Raw genomic sequence first — 17,225 nt, 5'->3', positions numbered from 1 at the left:
GGATGCCTACTACCGATTATTTGAAACGAAGTTGAGTAGGACATGTTGTTGATGAATAAGTCGATGAGATATTCGGTAATAAAGATGATTTGAATTCCGATGGATTTTAGTGAAGAGTGAATTAGTAGTAAAGATGGAATAAACTTTAGAACTCTTGGAAATCGTATTTGTGATGGCAAAGTAACGATAAGTATAAAAGAAGAATTGTAGGGAATTTCTAACATCTGTTAATGTGAGGAAGACTTTGTTGAGATTCCGAGTGGAATGATATTTGGACGTGAAGGATGTCATGGAATTTGGATTAAAACCACGAGTTATGAATGTTGTGTTATTGTGTTGCGTAGGAAGTCTTTAATATGTCGGTGCTAATGATGGATGAGTTGGATTTAATTGGACAATTTGAGACTTGAGTTGGTATGTGAAGGCACTCGTAATATTGTTAGATTGGGTATGCTAGAAGATGACTAGTGGTATTCTTGACGAGATTAGAGAAGGTCAGAAAGATGATGTTGAGTTGATCAATAGGTTGACTTTGAATTACCAAGGTAAAAGCGGTGAATTCATAATCGACGAGAACGGTGTAATTAGGTTGAGTGATTGGATTTGTGTAACTGATGTGTTGAGCTTCGGAAGAATATTCTAGAAGAAGGACACCGTATTGAATTATTGAACTATGACGATGTTAATGAGTTTGGGTGCAAACTCGGAAATGGACACTATTATGTAGTAACGACGGTTTATGCTTAAATATGATTGTCAACTATCTATTGACAAATTTAGGACTTGATCACCCTAAATCTCTTGTTGGTAGTAGGTGGAATCATATAGATGAGATGAGCTTGTTTTGTTACCTTAATGGTATAAAATGTGATGAATACTAAGCCGTGGGAATAATCACTCACTATGTTGTGTGAACTTATGAAGAGGTGAATATGAAAGAGTGCAACATGATGGACAAATGACTTAAGACGGGTAATCAGAGTCGCGCAGCGAAAGTGTGATGTGGAGTAGTGTTATGAGTACTACTCGCGGGAAGTAAGGAATTAATATGTCGGAAGCCTACATAGAGAATATGTATTGATCTATATGTTGGATTTAGAATCTAGTGGATTTAAGGATGTCGTGCCGGAGGATTGGAACTCTTTTGAATAAATGCCAAGATGATGAGCATGTTATTGTGGCTGAACGTGGTTGACGAATATGTATTCAGCGAAGTTAAGGCGATGAGTTGATACTATATGATGCTATAATAATTTTGTGTTATTGTAAGATGTTATTGTAAATTCCAGATATAATGAGGAATTACACTCTATGAAGGACGAAGTTGATTTAATTCTTAAAGAAGAGTGGGATTCAGTTTGAGCTATTATGTAAGCAATGGTATATCGAGGCTGATGAGTGTGATTATAACTACTTGTGTGCACTCATTCCGATGGTTGGAATGTTTAATAGATGAAGTAAATCAGGAATTTGTTTTTGAGTACGAGTAAGTATTGACGAGTGGTGGATTAGTATCATGGGTGGTAAAGAATGATTCTTGAACGAATGAGTAAAAAGGGCCAGAGTTTGGTATAACTCAGAAGTCTAATTGGTAATGATGATTATAATGAGTAATCAAAATAGTGCAGCAAAAGTGGAATGTAATGTGTTGGATAATTACCGGTATGACTTGAGAGGAGTCTGATAGTTGAAATTCAATGGTATAGGAATGTTATTATCGAGTTTCTTGAAGGAAGCAGTTGGTGAAAAGAGTAAGTATTATTTTATCGCTCAGATGGAAGAGTGTGTCTAAGGTTGGTATGCTTGGTAGATGGAATGCATTACTGCATTGTTGATCAAGTGTGATCATACTATGGATTGTGTAATTGTATTACTCAGTTGTTGAGTGTATTGTATAGGTTGTACCTCAATGTTCTATTGTAGTTAACCTTTTGGAGATATAACGAGTGGTATACTTTTGGATGGTCAAATGCGACGTAAGAACTGGGATTTGAATGTATGAAACATGTTTTCTGTTGGTAACATTAGATGGATTTTGATGATCGACTGATGGGAATGTTACTTAGGAGCTAGAAAGATAGACGAATGACTCCTATCTGGGACTTTTCACTGGAAGTATGTTTTCGAGGACGAAAACTCTTTTAGTGGGGGAGAGTTGTAACACCCCATCTTTTCTAATTTTAATTTAATCGGAAATTAAATTATTATTTAGAATTATTTGGTATTTTGTTGAATTATTGGAGAATTATGGATTAAGGGCCATTGGGCCGGATGGTGAGATTAGTAGAATGGGGGTGCTAAGTTAGTAAGCCCATTACTAATTATTTTATGTTTTCATAAAATAAAGAAAATAAGGAAAAAGAGTCAGAACGTGAAAAATGAGAAGTGGAAGAGAAGAGCTGAGGAACGTAAAGAGGAACCAAAGAGGAAGAAGACCAATCAAGAATCTTTGGCTAAGGTAAGGGGGACTCTTCCAATTACCATCTCTTATTGTAATTATGGATGATAGTGCATGTTTGGTTATGTTGTTGAGTCAATTTGATCTTATGTCAGAGTTAGGTTTTGGGATAATTTTAATAGAAGTTGAATAATTGATGAATACCTCTGTGAACTCTATATAGAATTGTATGTTAATTGATGTTTGTGTTGTGGGTATTGTATCAGTTGTTGTGTTGTTGTGTTCTTCCATGAATACGGAATCTGAGTTATGGGTTTCCAATAATTGGATAGAAAGTTAGGTTTTGATGTGTAAAACTGACATAGGATAATAGATTGATGAAATTGGATGAATATCATATGTTAATGTGTGAAAAGATGGTGTTTTAGACTTAAAATCGTGGACTGGTATGAGTAAAAACGAGTGGGTTTTGGACTGTTAAGAAGTTGCAGGTTCTGGACATTTTCTGGTGTTTCACGTATGAAACAGTGCCGTACGCGTATGGGATGAGGTCATACGCGTATGAGGGACATTCCCCAAGGGCTATACGCGTATGATACGCAGCTGCCCTGTCCCAAATACCCTGTACTGGTGTTTTGCGTATGGAATTCTGGCATACGCGTATGGGATGAGGCCATACGCGTATGGGTGTGTCCATACGCGTATGGGAAATTTCAGTGTAAAAATTAGTTCTGTTGATTCGCGTATGGGATGGATGATACGCGTATGGGTTTGGGCAATACGCATATGGGAGGTGCCATACTCGTATGGGTTATGTGTGTAAAAATTCTGTTTTGTGATTTTCTTTGAAAGTTCAATGATGCGTAACTTTTGATCCGTAACTCCGTTTTTAGTGCCGTTTCGAGTATGATGAACCTTATGAGATAACCTATGAGTTTAATTGATAAAATGAGGTGTAGCTTTCAATTAATTTTGAATTATGAATTTATTGTTTGATGAATGATGTATTGTACATATATATGATGAGATATGACAATACATGCTATGTTTTAAACATGATTCGTATGATGATCTTGTTTGATTGTGTAATGGAACTCATGAGATATTTCATGTGATAATATGAGTATGATTTGAATACTTTGTTCGTTTGATGGATGATATATTGTTGACATATGTGATGAGATGTGACAATATAAGACGTGTTGGAAAACATGATTATGTGATGATTGTTGAGAATTGTACAATGATGATTGAATTGTTTTGGAAGATGTGAATACATGTATATTCTTACTTTTGATGATGATGATTAGTGTAATACATGTATGTTCTGTAATGATGGTGATGATGATTGATTGTATTGAATGATGTAATGTATATATGAACATGCTTAGTATTGATGATGATGATGATGAAATGAGTATAGATGATGCTACTCATAGAATGGTGATGATGAAAGTATGTTATATATATGTTGCATGCATTCATAAACATGGGCTGAATCCTATATGATGAGAGGATTCAGCGAGGGGCAGAATTCCCATTGTGTGGAATTTGTGCTGGCAGGGCCGTATCTGGATGATGATAGATCGGTCGGTGGATGATTTCCACTGGTGATGTTTGGTACCACATGCATAGAGTCAGTTGCATTCATATGCATGAATTTGATAACATGACTGAATGTATTTCGTTGTTATGATTGGTATTGTGTGTTTTGTGTGATGATGGATTATCTGAATATAGATGGATTGGGTGAATAATATAACTATTGATGTGTTGTTATTTATAATGCAATAATATTTGTTAATTGCGAATGAGACTCACCCTTACACTATATTTTTCAGATTGAGGATAGCGGCTCCGACTTGGTGAGGATTAGCTCATGAGTCGATATGTCGTTTAGCGTCGGGTCATGCTCTGATAGGTGTAACACTGGGGGAAACATTGTTTTTGAGTTTATGATAATAACTCATTTTTGTTTAATTTATTTGAGGATTAATACATCGATGATGAGATATAATTAGATGATGTTATTCCGCTGTGTCTACATGATATATTATGAATTATGAGTTATAATGAAATGTTCCTTCAGTGAATGCATGACTATGACAGATGTTGTTTTATTTTATTTATTAATTGTGACGCCCTTGTACATGTAACTCTGATTTATTTGTTTAATTGCCGTGGGGTTTAGAAGGGTGTTACAGCCGCCCATGTGATTCCTTCCATGGAGGAGAAGGTAATGACTAAGATTTTCTTGAAAACTCTCAGCCCATTCTACTACAAGACGATGATCGCTAGTGCTCTTGTAGACTTCATTGAGATGGTGGGTATGGGTATTAGATTTGACGAAGCTGTAAGAGAAGGTTGTTTGGTTAAAAGTGACGGTTCACCTAGCAGTGTGAAGGAGTATGGCTCTTCCTTTCAAAAGAAGAAGGAATCGAATACTAATGCATTTTTCCATGGAAGGTCAAGCCAATCCAAAGGATAAGCTAGCCACCAACCTCAACAAGTTGCGTCAGTAACTCCTATTCTGAATGCAACTCTAGTTGCCCCTGCACAAATAACAAAACAGACAGAATCAGTATCCGCGGAAGAATTTCGATCCTATCTGTTGCACCCCAATATTTGCCCTCTTTATTTGAGCTATAAGTTATTAATGACGTTTATTTCGTCATTCATAAATTGAAGAAAATCAATAAAGAGTTCTCTTGGTTTTAAGGAAGCGCGATGTGAAAAATGGTTTATACAATGAAAATACGAGAAAATTCATAAGTCCTGTCTGGAAGGTGATATGAGCTAAGTTCTCGTGCTACCCCGACTGTTTCGACGATATATACAACATTCATGTTCGGCTCGGAATCCAGTTCTTTGAGGAAGGTTGTCATATTTGCAAATTACTTGAGATTTCGCAGTGAAAAATGGTGTTGAATGTAGGGTTTCAGGCCTTAGAAAATTCATATCTCACAACCCGCTGGTTGGATTCGCTCGAAAATTTAAAGGGAGCTCCATGCCATCATTACCGAGATTTCATATGTTTGGACCGAAGACCAGTTATGCACTGAAAATTCCCAGCATTTTGAAGAACGTCGTAATCTTTCAGTAAAAAGTGCATTTTCGGGTATGTCGCGCCAAGTTTGAAAATTTATAACTTCTTCGATTTTTATCGTATGAAGTCCATTCCAGCGGAATTTTCTCAAAAATTTCGTTAGCTTCGATTCTTCGTCAGACATGCTTGTTCAGATTTCGAGCCGAAGATGGAGTTTTATCGAGTTCTTTGAGCGGTACTCACAAAATTCTGCACAGTCGCACCAGATGAATCGGCGTTTCTCGTCATTCAAATGGGCGTATTTTCTTCATCGCTTATCGGATTGAGACGATTCTTGCGGCAATGAGTCACGAATTTGGTCATCTTCGCAATGGCGTTGGTTTCGTTTCGGAATTCAGAGCCGAATCGAGTTTCCTTAAAAATAGGCCAAAAAGATATAATTTAGGGTGTTTTGGACGTTTCACCACTCATACTATATACGTTATTTTCCTTCACATTCTCTTATAACTTCAATTTACCAAAAATCTTCATAAACACTTTCTCCCAATTCTCTCTCAACTTTCAAGGATCAAAACCACAAATTCTATAAAACTTTCATCGATATTCATCATCTTTCTTCAAGAATCAAGAGCAACATGGATTGAAGATCAAGATCTCGAGTTCGGATTAGCTCTCCCCTCCTCTAGTCTTGCGCGCCTCTCTCTCACTCTTCTCCGGATTGGCTTTTCGATTTCGTTCATGTTCGCGTTCGTGTCGTGTTCGTGTTCGCGCGTCGGTTTAGATCTTCATCTGGTAAGCCTTCGAACCTTGAATTAAGTGCTTAATTGTTGATGTTAGCTTGATTCAAATGCTAGATCTAGTTGTTGATTACGCTTAATTGATGTTGATGATGATTAAATGTTAGATTCATTGAAACTTTGCTTGCAATTGCATGTTGATACAAGTTTGGTGCACTATGTGTTTGATACAATGCTTGCATGAATTTGTTGTTTGATAATCAATGATGATGACTTGAAATCTATGTGGATTGATGCCTAATTGTGGTTGTTTGATGCTCATAACGTTGTGCAAATCGAGTTTAATTCGTGCTTGATTACATCTCTTATTGGATGCATAATTGAAGTGCTTTTGGATGTTAATTTTGCTGTTTTTTGCTTCTGGTGCTGATGTAACCAGTTACCTGATTGATGTAACTGGTTACATGACTTGTTTTTGACCATGTTACGTCACTGCCAGTGATGTAACCGGTTACATGACCCTGTTTTCCAAAAAATAGTTTATGCCAGTGATGTAACCGATTACCTGATTCATGTAACCGGTTACATGACCCTGTTTTTTTCCAAAAAATGGCTTCTGCCAGTGATGTAACCGGTTACCTGATTCATGTAACCGTTTACATGCTTTTTTTTTAGTTTTTTTTCCAACTTCATTTTGTTGTATCGCTCGCATCGTTTTGAGTTTTTATGCATGTGCATATTTTTTTTTGAGTATAGTGATGCTTCTAGAGCCATCGGTGATGTTTAAATTGGGTTTCGGTCGATATTTTGTCAGTTTTATTTGCTTCTCCCTTATTGTTCGTTTATCCTTCAAATAACGCAATTCCGATTGTGATATGTTGTTATCTCTAACTTGTGTGCTAGTGTGCAAGGCATTTGGATAGTCACCGATCAATGCTTATTACGTGAGTGTTCTGGTTTATTTACGGAACACGATTTCATTTGCTCGCTTCGTGTTCTCATCCTGGAGACACGTCTTTATTACTTTATATCTGCTTGTTTGGTTTGCTTGTTCCTCTTGCAGGTGTATTGTGATTATGCTCGACGCGCATATCAACCTGTGTGTGCTTTCATGGCTAATCGGTGTGCTGACTATTTTCTTTTGCTTTGCTAGATCGCTCGCGGGATCCTCAGTTTCTTTGCCTTTCTGCGCTTTAGTTTACGGATCATCATCCGTTTGGTATTGATCCCGTTTCATTTTATTTTTCTCGAACTTTATCGCTTTCTCGCATCATCCTTTAACATGAGAAGTAGGACTTAGACATGCATCTGGCCAAGCCCTCGAAAGAGGCTCTGTTTTTGTTGGTGTGTTTATATTTGTGCTTTGCGGCAGGGAGTCACAGTGTAATAAGTCCTATACGGCACTCTATTAAGTCCTCATGGAAGGCATGCGGAAAGGGTTAGCAATCAACCCCCGCCTAGTTTCATCGAGTCTGTTCAGTATGCGTACGCTACGCGTGGCTTGCTTCTGAACCTGCACAAGATCTTTTTATCGAGTATATCAGGAAAAAGGTTCATGCAACCGGACCCCCGCATTTCCTATAGCCCGCGTTGTTCGACGTTGATGCTCGGTGTACGCGCGCACCGTTTTCCTTTCAGATCCGTGACGGCTTGGTTACTGAGAGGGACTCTCTCCTCTTGTCTATGGCCCGATCATTTTCGCGAGGTCTAATGCTTGGTTGACTTGGGTGATTTGATCCCATTGGCTATGGCGGGACCGCTTTTCTACCACTCGGTCAGTACTGTTGGTTTTGTTTGCTTTACGAGCAGAGCTTGTTTGTCTGATATTATTGTTTGCCCTCCCTTCTTCCTCATAGGTTGCTAGTTTAGTTTAGACTTGTACCCTCTGTATGATAAAATTAGGTAGCAAGCTTTTCCCCTTAGCTTAGGTCTTCCTCATGCATTCTTTAAAACACAAACCACGCTCTTTGATTTTCTTTTCTTAAGAGCTTCTTATTTCTGCTCCATTCCCAGCATAAGTCTCCAAAGGTCGAATAGCGGAGTGTGAATGTAACTCGTTCACCTAAAAAACACAAAACAAACATAAACTAGTTAGCCGAGCTACGGTACCTCAGATTCCTCAAAAAGGATACGTAGGCAGCGGGGTAGGGCCCGTGCGAGTATAACTCTTTCTTTTCCCTACATTTTGCATGCATTTTAGTCCAGATTAGCGCAGTTTTATTACACACCCATAGTTTTAGACACATGCGTGAATACCATCGAGTACGATGGGCGCGTGGGGTGCTAATACCTTCCCACCGACTCCCTTACCCTTTTTCTCTGGTCGTGGGACCGTTGTTTTGTTTTGTGGTTAGCGGGCATTTCCGTCCTTTTCATGATAAATATGTTAGTGGCGACTCTGTTAATTTTCGCGGTAGCGACACTATCCCTATGACTTACACAAACTTATTCCCTGCTTTGATTCAGAAGAAGCTGGTTCAGACGAGATCACCTCCTCCGAATACTAATGTAGTTTCCCATGGAAGGTCAAGTCGGTCCAAAGTAAAAGCTTGCTATGAACCTCAATAAGTTGCGTCAGTAACTCCTATTATGAATGAAGATCCAATTAACCCTGCATATCCGCAACAACAAAACAGACATAATCAGTATCCGCGGAAGAATTTCAATCCTATCCCTATGACCTACACAGTTATTCCATGCTTTGATTCAAAAGAACCTGGTTTCAGACCAGATCACCTCCTCTAGTTCCAGAGAAGATCCCTTGGTGGTACAAAGCTGATACTACTTGTGCTTTTCATCAGAATGCCCCTGGGCATGGTTTAGAGGATTGTTGGCCTCTAAAAGCTGAAGTTCAAAGATTGGTACGTGCTAGTATCTTGTCGTTTCATGATGTTGGTACCAATGTACGAAACAATCCTTTGCCTCCTCATGGAGCAGCTACTGTTAATATGGTACATGGTTGTCCTGGAAAGTATCGAATCTATGATGTGCGACATATCAGAAGATCATTGGTAGAGATTTATGCTACTCTTTGTGAATACAACCATTACACTACAAGAAAAAAGAGTTTTTGCAGCGACAAAAGTTGTTGAGAAAGATACAAAGTTGCTGCAAAATGTAATTTTTGCAACGAAAAAATTATCATTGCATGCCGTTGGTATAAGTGTTGTTGCAAAAAAAATTTATAACGACATCTAATGTCGCTGTCATAACCAATGTTTTTGCAACAAAAATTATTGTTGCCTTACTAGGTATAACACAACAACTATAGTCCTTGCAAATAATATATTTTTCAAAAACAATCAAAGTTGTTGCAAAAATCTTTTTTTTTAGCATACAACTTGTTTCTATATCATTTATTTTTCAACAACTAAAGTAATTGATTTGATTTACATTTTTCTATTAACTAATTTCATTTAATTATATATATATATATATATATATATATATATATATATATATATATATATATATATATATATATATATATATATATATATATATATATATATATATATATATATAAACTTCGTTTTAAAAATTAGTAAGCATCCCGATTTTAATTTTATTTGTCATAATTATTAAAAAAAGTATTTTTGAATATAAATAATAGTATTATTAATGAGATTTTTTTAACAAGAAACATAACCAAAAATTAATATAAACATTATTAAAATATAATGTATAATTTATAACTTATCCCTTTCCACGCCTTAAATTATAAAATGATAAATAATTCAATTATTACAAAAATAAAAACTAAAAATCACATCATTAATAAATAAAATTGACTGTATCTTGCAAAAAAATTGGTTTTTCTTCATAACTTGATTTGAACTTTTCTTCTCAAGAAGTACATGAAACACTTTAAAGTATCTGCAATTTTTGTGCTGATTGTGATTCAATACATAGGTCAGGTTACTTGACTTCAATATGTGACAAAATTATGAGAGCACTGTTAGAAATTTCAATCATTCAAGTATATTCAATTTTAAATTTATTTGATAAGTAAACTTTGATCACTTGTAAATAAAATGTTTTATTTGATATGTACCAATGGATTGTTGTAAGAATGTTAGTTGATTTGTAGATTTATAATTCTTGTTGTTTATTTTGTGATGAGTGTTTTTTTTATGTATGGATAATTTTATAAATAATAATTTTTTTACCCTTTACAAAAAATAACTCGGTATTCTGGTTTAATTCTTTTACATATTTTTAAGTACTTTGCGGGGGTTTATAACCCCCTCAACAAAACCTCCTCAGTTTATTTGATAGGATACCAGCAATCATGTAAAACCCCACCAATAATTTATGGGAATCATATAAACGGCAGTTTTTACAACTCCCGCAAAACAATCTGCGGAGGCTAAAAACCCGGCCATTAATTTCTATGATGTTCATTGACCTTATCAATCACTTTTCCGGTGCTTAAACCTAGTAGTACAAATTAAACATTAAAATATCAAATGCCTCATCTAAAACAACCATGAAACTCATAAGTACAACATATAACTTGCCTTTTTATAATTGGACATGAAATTTTTGAAGTCATGAAATTCAATCTCAAAAACATTACTCTTTTGTAGTCTAAAACTTTGTTGAATTTTAATATGATCTACAATAAAAATACAAAGATGGTAACATAAATGTGTCAACCAGAGATAAATGTGTCAATCCGAGAATGTTAATATAAGTGTGGAGAGAGAAAAAGAGTGAGAGGAAAAAGGAACCCTAATACATATAAATTTGTTGGTGAAGAAGTAAAAACATATATTCTCTTTGGTGTGACATCTAAAAAATGTGTGAAAATAATAAGGAAACTCATATGCACGATCAAATCACAATATTAATAAAATAGAGATGGAGAGAATAAAATCAGAAAAAATTGGTGAACGGTTTTAGAATAAGAGAGCAATTGAGAAATTGTAGGATTTAAGAGAAAACTAAAACAAATTTATAGGAAGTAGTGGTTTCTTTAAGAAAAAAAGTAAAATAGAAATGTTTTTAATTAATAAATGTAATAAATAATTTATTAAAAAGTACTATATTTTGAAATTATCTACTAATGCAATTTTTTTTTAAGCAAGAATTTATTGATAAACGAGAACTCAAATTCTCAAACGAACTTACGAAGAAGGGCGAGATAAGAACTCCCCAAAGAAAAATTACCCGCCAATTAGCACTTAAGATAAAAACAACAAAGGGTCTTTGCTAAAATCATAAAAGTTACAATTGGTTTGGGTAATTTTTTCTATAACCATCCATCTCCATACCAAAATTTTTGTGCTCCACACGATATCGTTGATATTCCACGAATCGTTTCTAAACATAATACCGTTCCTAGCCAACCAAATATTCAAACATATGGCCATCCACAAAACCCCTTCTTTTCCTTTCCAAACTTTCTTAAATTTACAAAAGCCATACCACTTCATAAAGCAATCCTTCATGTTATCAAACTTTACCGCCTCCCAACCTATCCAATCTGCCATCTCTTTACAAACCAAAAAGCAACGCAACAATCCAAAAACAGATGCTTAACCGATTCAGCAAAGAAACCACATAAACCACAGAGAAGAGAAGGATTAGAAATGATACCTCTAATCTCAAGTGCATCTCGTGTCGGAATTCTATTAATAAAACACCTCCAAAAAACCACCTTCATTTTTATGGGAACATCCATCTTCCAAACAAGCTCAAAAGCTAGATCATTCCTTTCCAAAGGGCCATAAGGATTATGATCAACATTTAAGACTCAATGACAGCTTGATACAGAGAAGTCCCATTCGTCGCCGTAAATCCAACACTCCTTGTCCGGCCCTGCAGACACAACATCCAGAAGCAAAATAGAGGACGTGCGCAGAGGATAGCTTGAAACTGACGGGCCTACAATAACCCCGCCAACCCCTGCATAATCAAGCTAATATCGGTGAAGCAGAGAGTGAAATAGAACAAGCATCGGTTCCAGCTGCTGAACCGAGCAGATGCTGTGAGGGATACCATATTCCAACCAACTGCAAGAATTAGAAATCCAGCCTCCCATTGCTGCAATAGAAACATCCTGTAGAATAGAAAACAAATAAAGAACAGGAAATAAATCTTTTAGAATTCCCTCCTCCGTCCAACAAGCATGCCAAAACGCCGTTTCAAAACCATTACCCACACGAAAGCGACATCCGCGCGAGAAGAAATTTACAAGAGAGTATTTATCTAAAGCCAAAATATCCTTCCACCTTTCAGAATTGAAACTTCTCCCTATATTTCTACCCCCTCCGCTTATTACTCGCATCTTCACATCTTCATAACGTGCCTTCAACACTTTATACCATAAAGCTTCCTTTCCCCCCAAAATTCTCCACTTCCACTTACTCAAAAGAGCCACGTTAAAATCTTCGATCCATAACTCTTCATTAACATCCCAATAACACCAATCTTTGACGAATTGTTGCGGCATGAACTGGTGCAATGAATCTGTCAAGGGCAGCAACAGATCGTGGTCATCAATATCCTCCTCTTTCAATCAATTATTGCTATCCCACACCCATTCCAAACCGACCCAGGAACCATCCTCCGCTACAGACATAAATGAAACGACCTTGACATACAACTCTGGGAAAGCTTCCAAAATAGATTGATTTCTCGCCCACCTATTAAACCAAAAGGACGAATTTTCTTCGTTTTTGACCCTGCAATAAAACAGATCAGAAGCAGAGAGGCCCTTCGAGCCGTTCCAATCATTAATCATAATTAAATCTCACCACCATATAGAACCACCCTTTAATATAACTTTACATCTTAACCGCGGGTTTACGATACCTATACTTTAGCATATTGGACCATATAGCATTTTTCCTCAGTTATGAACCTAATTCCTCTGCAAAACTAAAGCGAAGATATTGAAAGTTGTTTATTATGATAAAAAACTTAAATTTAGAATTTAGATGATAATTTATTTTGATTAAAATAGAAAACCAAGAATATGTTTAACTTTTTAAAGATACGTTTCCATAATTGTATTTTTAGAAGACATATTCTTTTTGTTAAATAGTCCATATTAGTTAAAGCTAATTCCTTTTCCTTGTTTGATCCCATTGTTGACAAGTGTAGATTTAAAGTGTATAATGGGTTTTCCACTCCGTTTTGGGAATCCTCTTGGTTGGACGAGAGACCCCTTAGAGAGGTCTTTTCGGTTGTATTTGAAAAATCTTGCTTGAAAAAGGTTTCGATTGCGGCCATGGGAGGTTGGGAAGAGGGTATATGGGAATTGGGGGATTTAGGTGTGAAAGAAGGGGTGTTGGGGGATGAAGGGGCCGATAGTATGTATGGCGCTCTAAAGGGCCGGTTGGAGGACTTTGGAGGTTTGAAGGAAGGTAGGGATGCTGTGGGGTGGACAGGAAAGGCGGATACGGGTCCGAAATACTTGGGTGCTTCATGTTATGAGTATATTAGGCGTGTTCGGACTCCTCATGGTCCTTTTGACAAAAATCTTGAGGCGTTTGGGATTCTTTGGAAATCGGAGGTTCCTTTTAAAGTGAAGGCGTTTGGTTGGAGACTTTTCCGAAATAGACTTCCTACTTTAGATCTCTTGGTGAGAAGAGGTACGGCAATTTCCGCGGATAGTCTAAATTGTATTCTTTGCGACAATTGTGGGGAGAACATGAGGCGTTTCTTTTTTTCTTATGGGGTGGTCAAGAAGGTCTGGTGGGAAGTTGCCGGTTGGGTGGGAAAAAAGGAGAAGGATGAGGAAGATTGCAAAACTAATTTTTTGGATTGGCATACCTTCTTCCGTTTGAAGAAAGTGACAAAAGGAAAGGAGAGAATGATTTGGCTTGCTTGTGTTTGGACCCTTTGGATTCTTAGAAATGGTGTGCGTTTTCGGAAGGATAGGTGGAGTATTAACGATATAGTTTGGAATATTAAAGCTTTAGCTTGGAAGTGGATGTTTTGCGGTAAAATTGTACATCCCAATTTCTCCTATTACGAGTTTGTTACGGATCCTTTGTTTTTCCTCTCGTTGTAATAGTTGGTTTGTAATTTTTCTTTTGTTCGGGTCTTTTCCCGCATTCGCTTGTAAGGTTTGGAGAACCCTTTGTTCTCCTTTTTCATTAATAATATCTCTTGCTTACTAAAAAAAAATTTCATCCCATACTATTTTGTAGTTCTGAAATTTATTGTTATAACTAAAAATGTTTTTATTTTTCCATTCTATGTTTTAGTCTTGTCCCTTGTTATGGTTCATGCTGCACATGCACAAGACCATATAACCGAATATGTGAACCCTCATAACGTAGCAAGATCTGAGGTAGGTGTTCCAAATATTGTTTGGAACGAGAATGTCGTTGCTTTTGCCCAAGCTTATGCTAATCAACACAAAGATTGTCAACTGATCCACTCCGGCGGTGGTGGCCTTTACGGAGAGAATCTCGCGACTAGCACCGGTGGCAAATTCAATGGCACACGTGCAGTGAATTTGTGGGTGAAAGAGAAACCCTACTATGATTATAATAGTAACTCTTGTGTTGGTGGTAGGTGTGGCCATTATACTCAGGTTATTTGGAGAAACTCAACAAATCTTGGATGTGCCAAAGTTAGATGTGAGAATGGAGGAACATTCGTTACTTGCAACTACTATCCACCTGGAAACTATGGTAGCCAGAGACCATACTGAGTGCATCATATATATTCTCCTTTGTTTAAGTTCAATCATAAAATCCATATTATATATAAATAAATGCATAAATAAATAAATAAAATAAAATGTGTGAAAGAAGATACATATATGATGAGTTGTAGACTCATTGTTTTAAATAAATAATGTTAATGTGAGTTGCTCATATGGATAACTTGCAATTTTTTTTCTTCTTCAATAAGTAATGATTTCAATAAAGCCACAGGAATAATTTCAAGCAGTAAAACAATTCCTCTACCTCACATCTTGATAGATCTTAGAAGCAAGTTATTCTAAACATGAAAATTACAGCATACAGAGGAAACATTAACAGACCTAAATCATTTCCAAGACACAAAAATGATCGACGTAATTCAATTATTAAAATTGAAAATATTACCGTTAAACATTATCGCGTTCCTCATCAACCAAACATTTCAAATCACCGCTAACTAAATCACCCCGACTGTTAGTTTTCATATGAGTCCTTAATCTTATGATTGTGATATAAATACGACCTTAATTCTTCCGCTTTAATATTCACGCCTTTTCCCAAATACGATCCAATCTTATACCTTTTCCCAAATTCTTCTTGTTATTAAACACGAGTCGAAAAGGTGACTAGAATTCTCGTCTTCCCGAAAACAAAACACACAAAATTTCTCCCTGTCATTCACCATAATTCCTCTTCTCCATAACTGATCTCTTGTAGGGAGTTAATTAATAACACCTGTCTTAAAAACTGTGGTATTTTATAAATGAAATTCTTATGTAATTTCTCAGTCTCCCTTTATTTGATGAAGAGATCATGGAATAAACAAATCTATTATTGTGTAAATTTTATATAAACTTTGTTTTACTTTTGAATATACCAACGGTTTTTTAAATTGTAATAATAAAAAACTTTCATTATGGAATAATATATATGGTAAATTTATTTAAATAAATATTTTATCAAATTTCTATAAAAGATATTATTTAAATTTTTTTAATATTGATAATTTAAATTTAAAATTTAATATATATCGTTCATTTATATTGATAATTTAATAAATTTAAAATTTAAATTTTTTTTATATAAAAGATCAGATAGAATAACATGGCTAATTCATAAAATATTTATCTTGTTCAGGTGGCAGGTAGTTCTTTCTAGAGATACTGGTATCTCTTTGAAAGTTTTCTTTTTTTAGATGATAGGTTAAAATTAAGGATGATTTTTCTATGATTTGATATGTTGTTGTTTATCTCACTTGAAAGGCTCGAATTTATATTATTTTTTTTAGTTCTGTGACAAGCGTGAAATAAGTAGAAAAAGTAGTTTTGCTTTGAAAATTGTTTTCGGTTAGGTCAAAAGGGAACTCTTGCACCTTTTAGACTGGCTTTAGAATCCTATCCTCTTGATTAATCAATGTTAGATCCAAATTTCAAGTTTAGTCTAGAGTGCATGTGGCTTTGTCATTACTTTTGTTGGAGGTCTATGTTTTGGTGTTGATGGTCAGACTCTAGATCTAGGTTCATTAATACGTAAAAGTTATTTTGTGTTGGAAAAGGGATACCACCATGCTTAACTAACCGTTATGAGGTAGGGGTTATTGTAAGTATGATATTTTCTATCACGACCGAGCGACCATGATTATAAACTTGGTAGCGTGCTATATATCACAACGGTGTCACTTTAAAGAACCGTTGTGATATTCTTAGCACTATCCAACGAACACAAAGCATTTAACAACGGTTGTGCCAAACAACGGTTATGATATATACATTGAGTTTATTATAAATTCCGCAGAATGTTTATTTCGCCAAGGCTCACTGATTATATAAGTTTTCAATCTGATCTATAACATTATAATATGACAAATTAAGTTATATTAGATGAATAAGTTACACCGTTCAATGTTAGATAAGATTTCTTTGGCCCATTATCCGCATTTTACTCTTTAATGGTTAGATTTTGTTTCAGTGCTCCTAGTTCTTCAAACTCACATTTCTTTACATCTAGTTCACTTTGCAAACAAAATTAGAGGTGAAGGAAGGGGAGGTTGAAGAACTATATACATTAAACAAAATTCTAACCGTTAAAGACAAAAATATGGACATTGGGCTAAAGAACTCCTGTATAAGATTGATCAATGTATTTTTTTTAATATAACTTAATATCTCATATTATAACTTTCTAACTCAATTCAAAAAGTTATATATCCGATAATGGATTGAAAAAACACTCAAACCACATAAGATATAATAAAGTCATCCTCTAAACAATCCTTAACATCAAGATACAACAAACTCTTATTAACAACAACAAAATCATCAACAACATACTTTAAACTATATACGACATACAACTTTTATTACTAACAACAAATAACT

The 17,225-nt window shown here is 35.5% G+C and overlaps 1 protein-coding gene across 1 annotated transcript; it reads left to right on the top strand.

The window, feature by feature from the left end:
• Positions 1-5,597: 5,597 nt before the first annotated feature.
• On the top strand, positions 5,598-14,852 carry LOC131624679 (pathogenesis-related protein 1-like; the record flags this gene model as incomplete). The annotated part of the gene is made up of 2 exons (XM_058895611.1): positions 5,598-5,619; positions 14,401-14,852. Coding segments are annotated over 2 exons (474 nt in total), but the record flags the coding sequence as incomplete, so codon positions are not given.
• Between the last annotated feature and the right edge of the window lie 2,373 nt (positions 14,853-17,225).

The sequence above is a fragment of the Vicia villosa genome, linkage group LG1 (genome assembly GCF_029867415.1).
Source record: "Vicia villosa cultivar HV-30 ecotype Madison, WI linkage group LG1, Vvil1.0, whole genome shotgun sequence".
Classification (NCBI taxonomy): Eukaryota; Viridiplantae; Streptophyta; class Magnoliopsida; order Fabales; family Fabaceae; genus Vicia; species Vicia villosa.
Note: the sequence above shows the minus strand (reverse complement) of the source record. Positions and strands in the feature narration are given on the sequence as shown.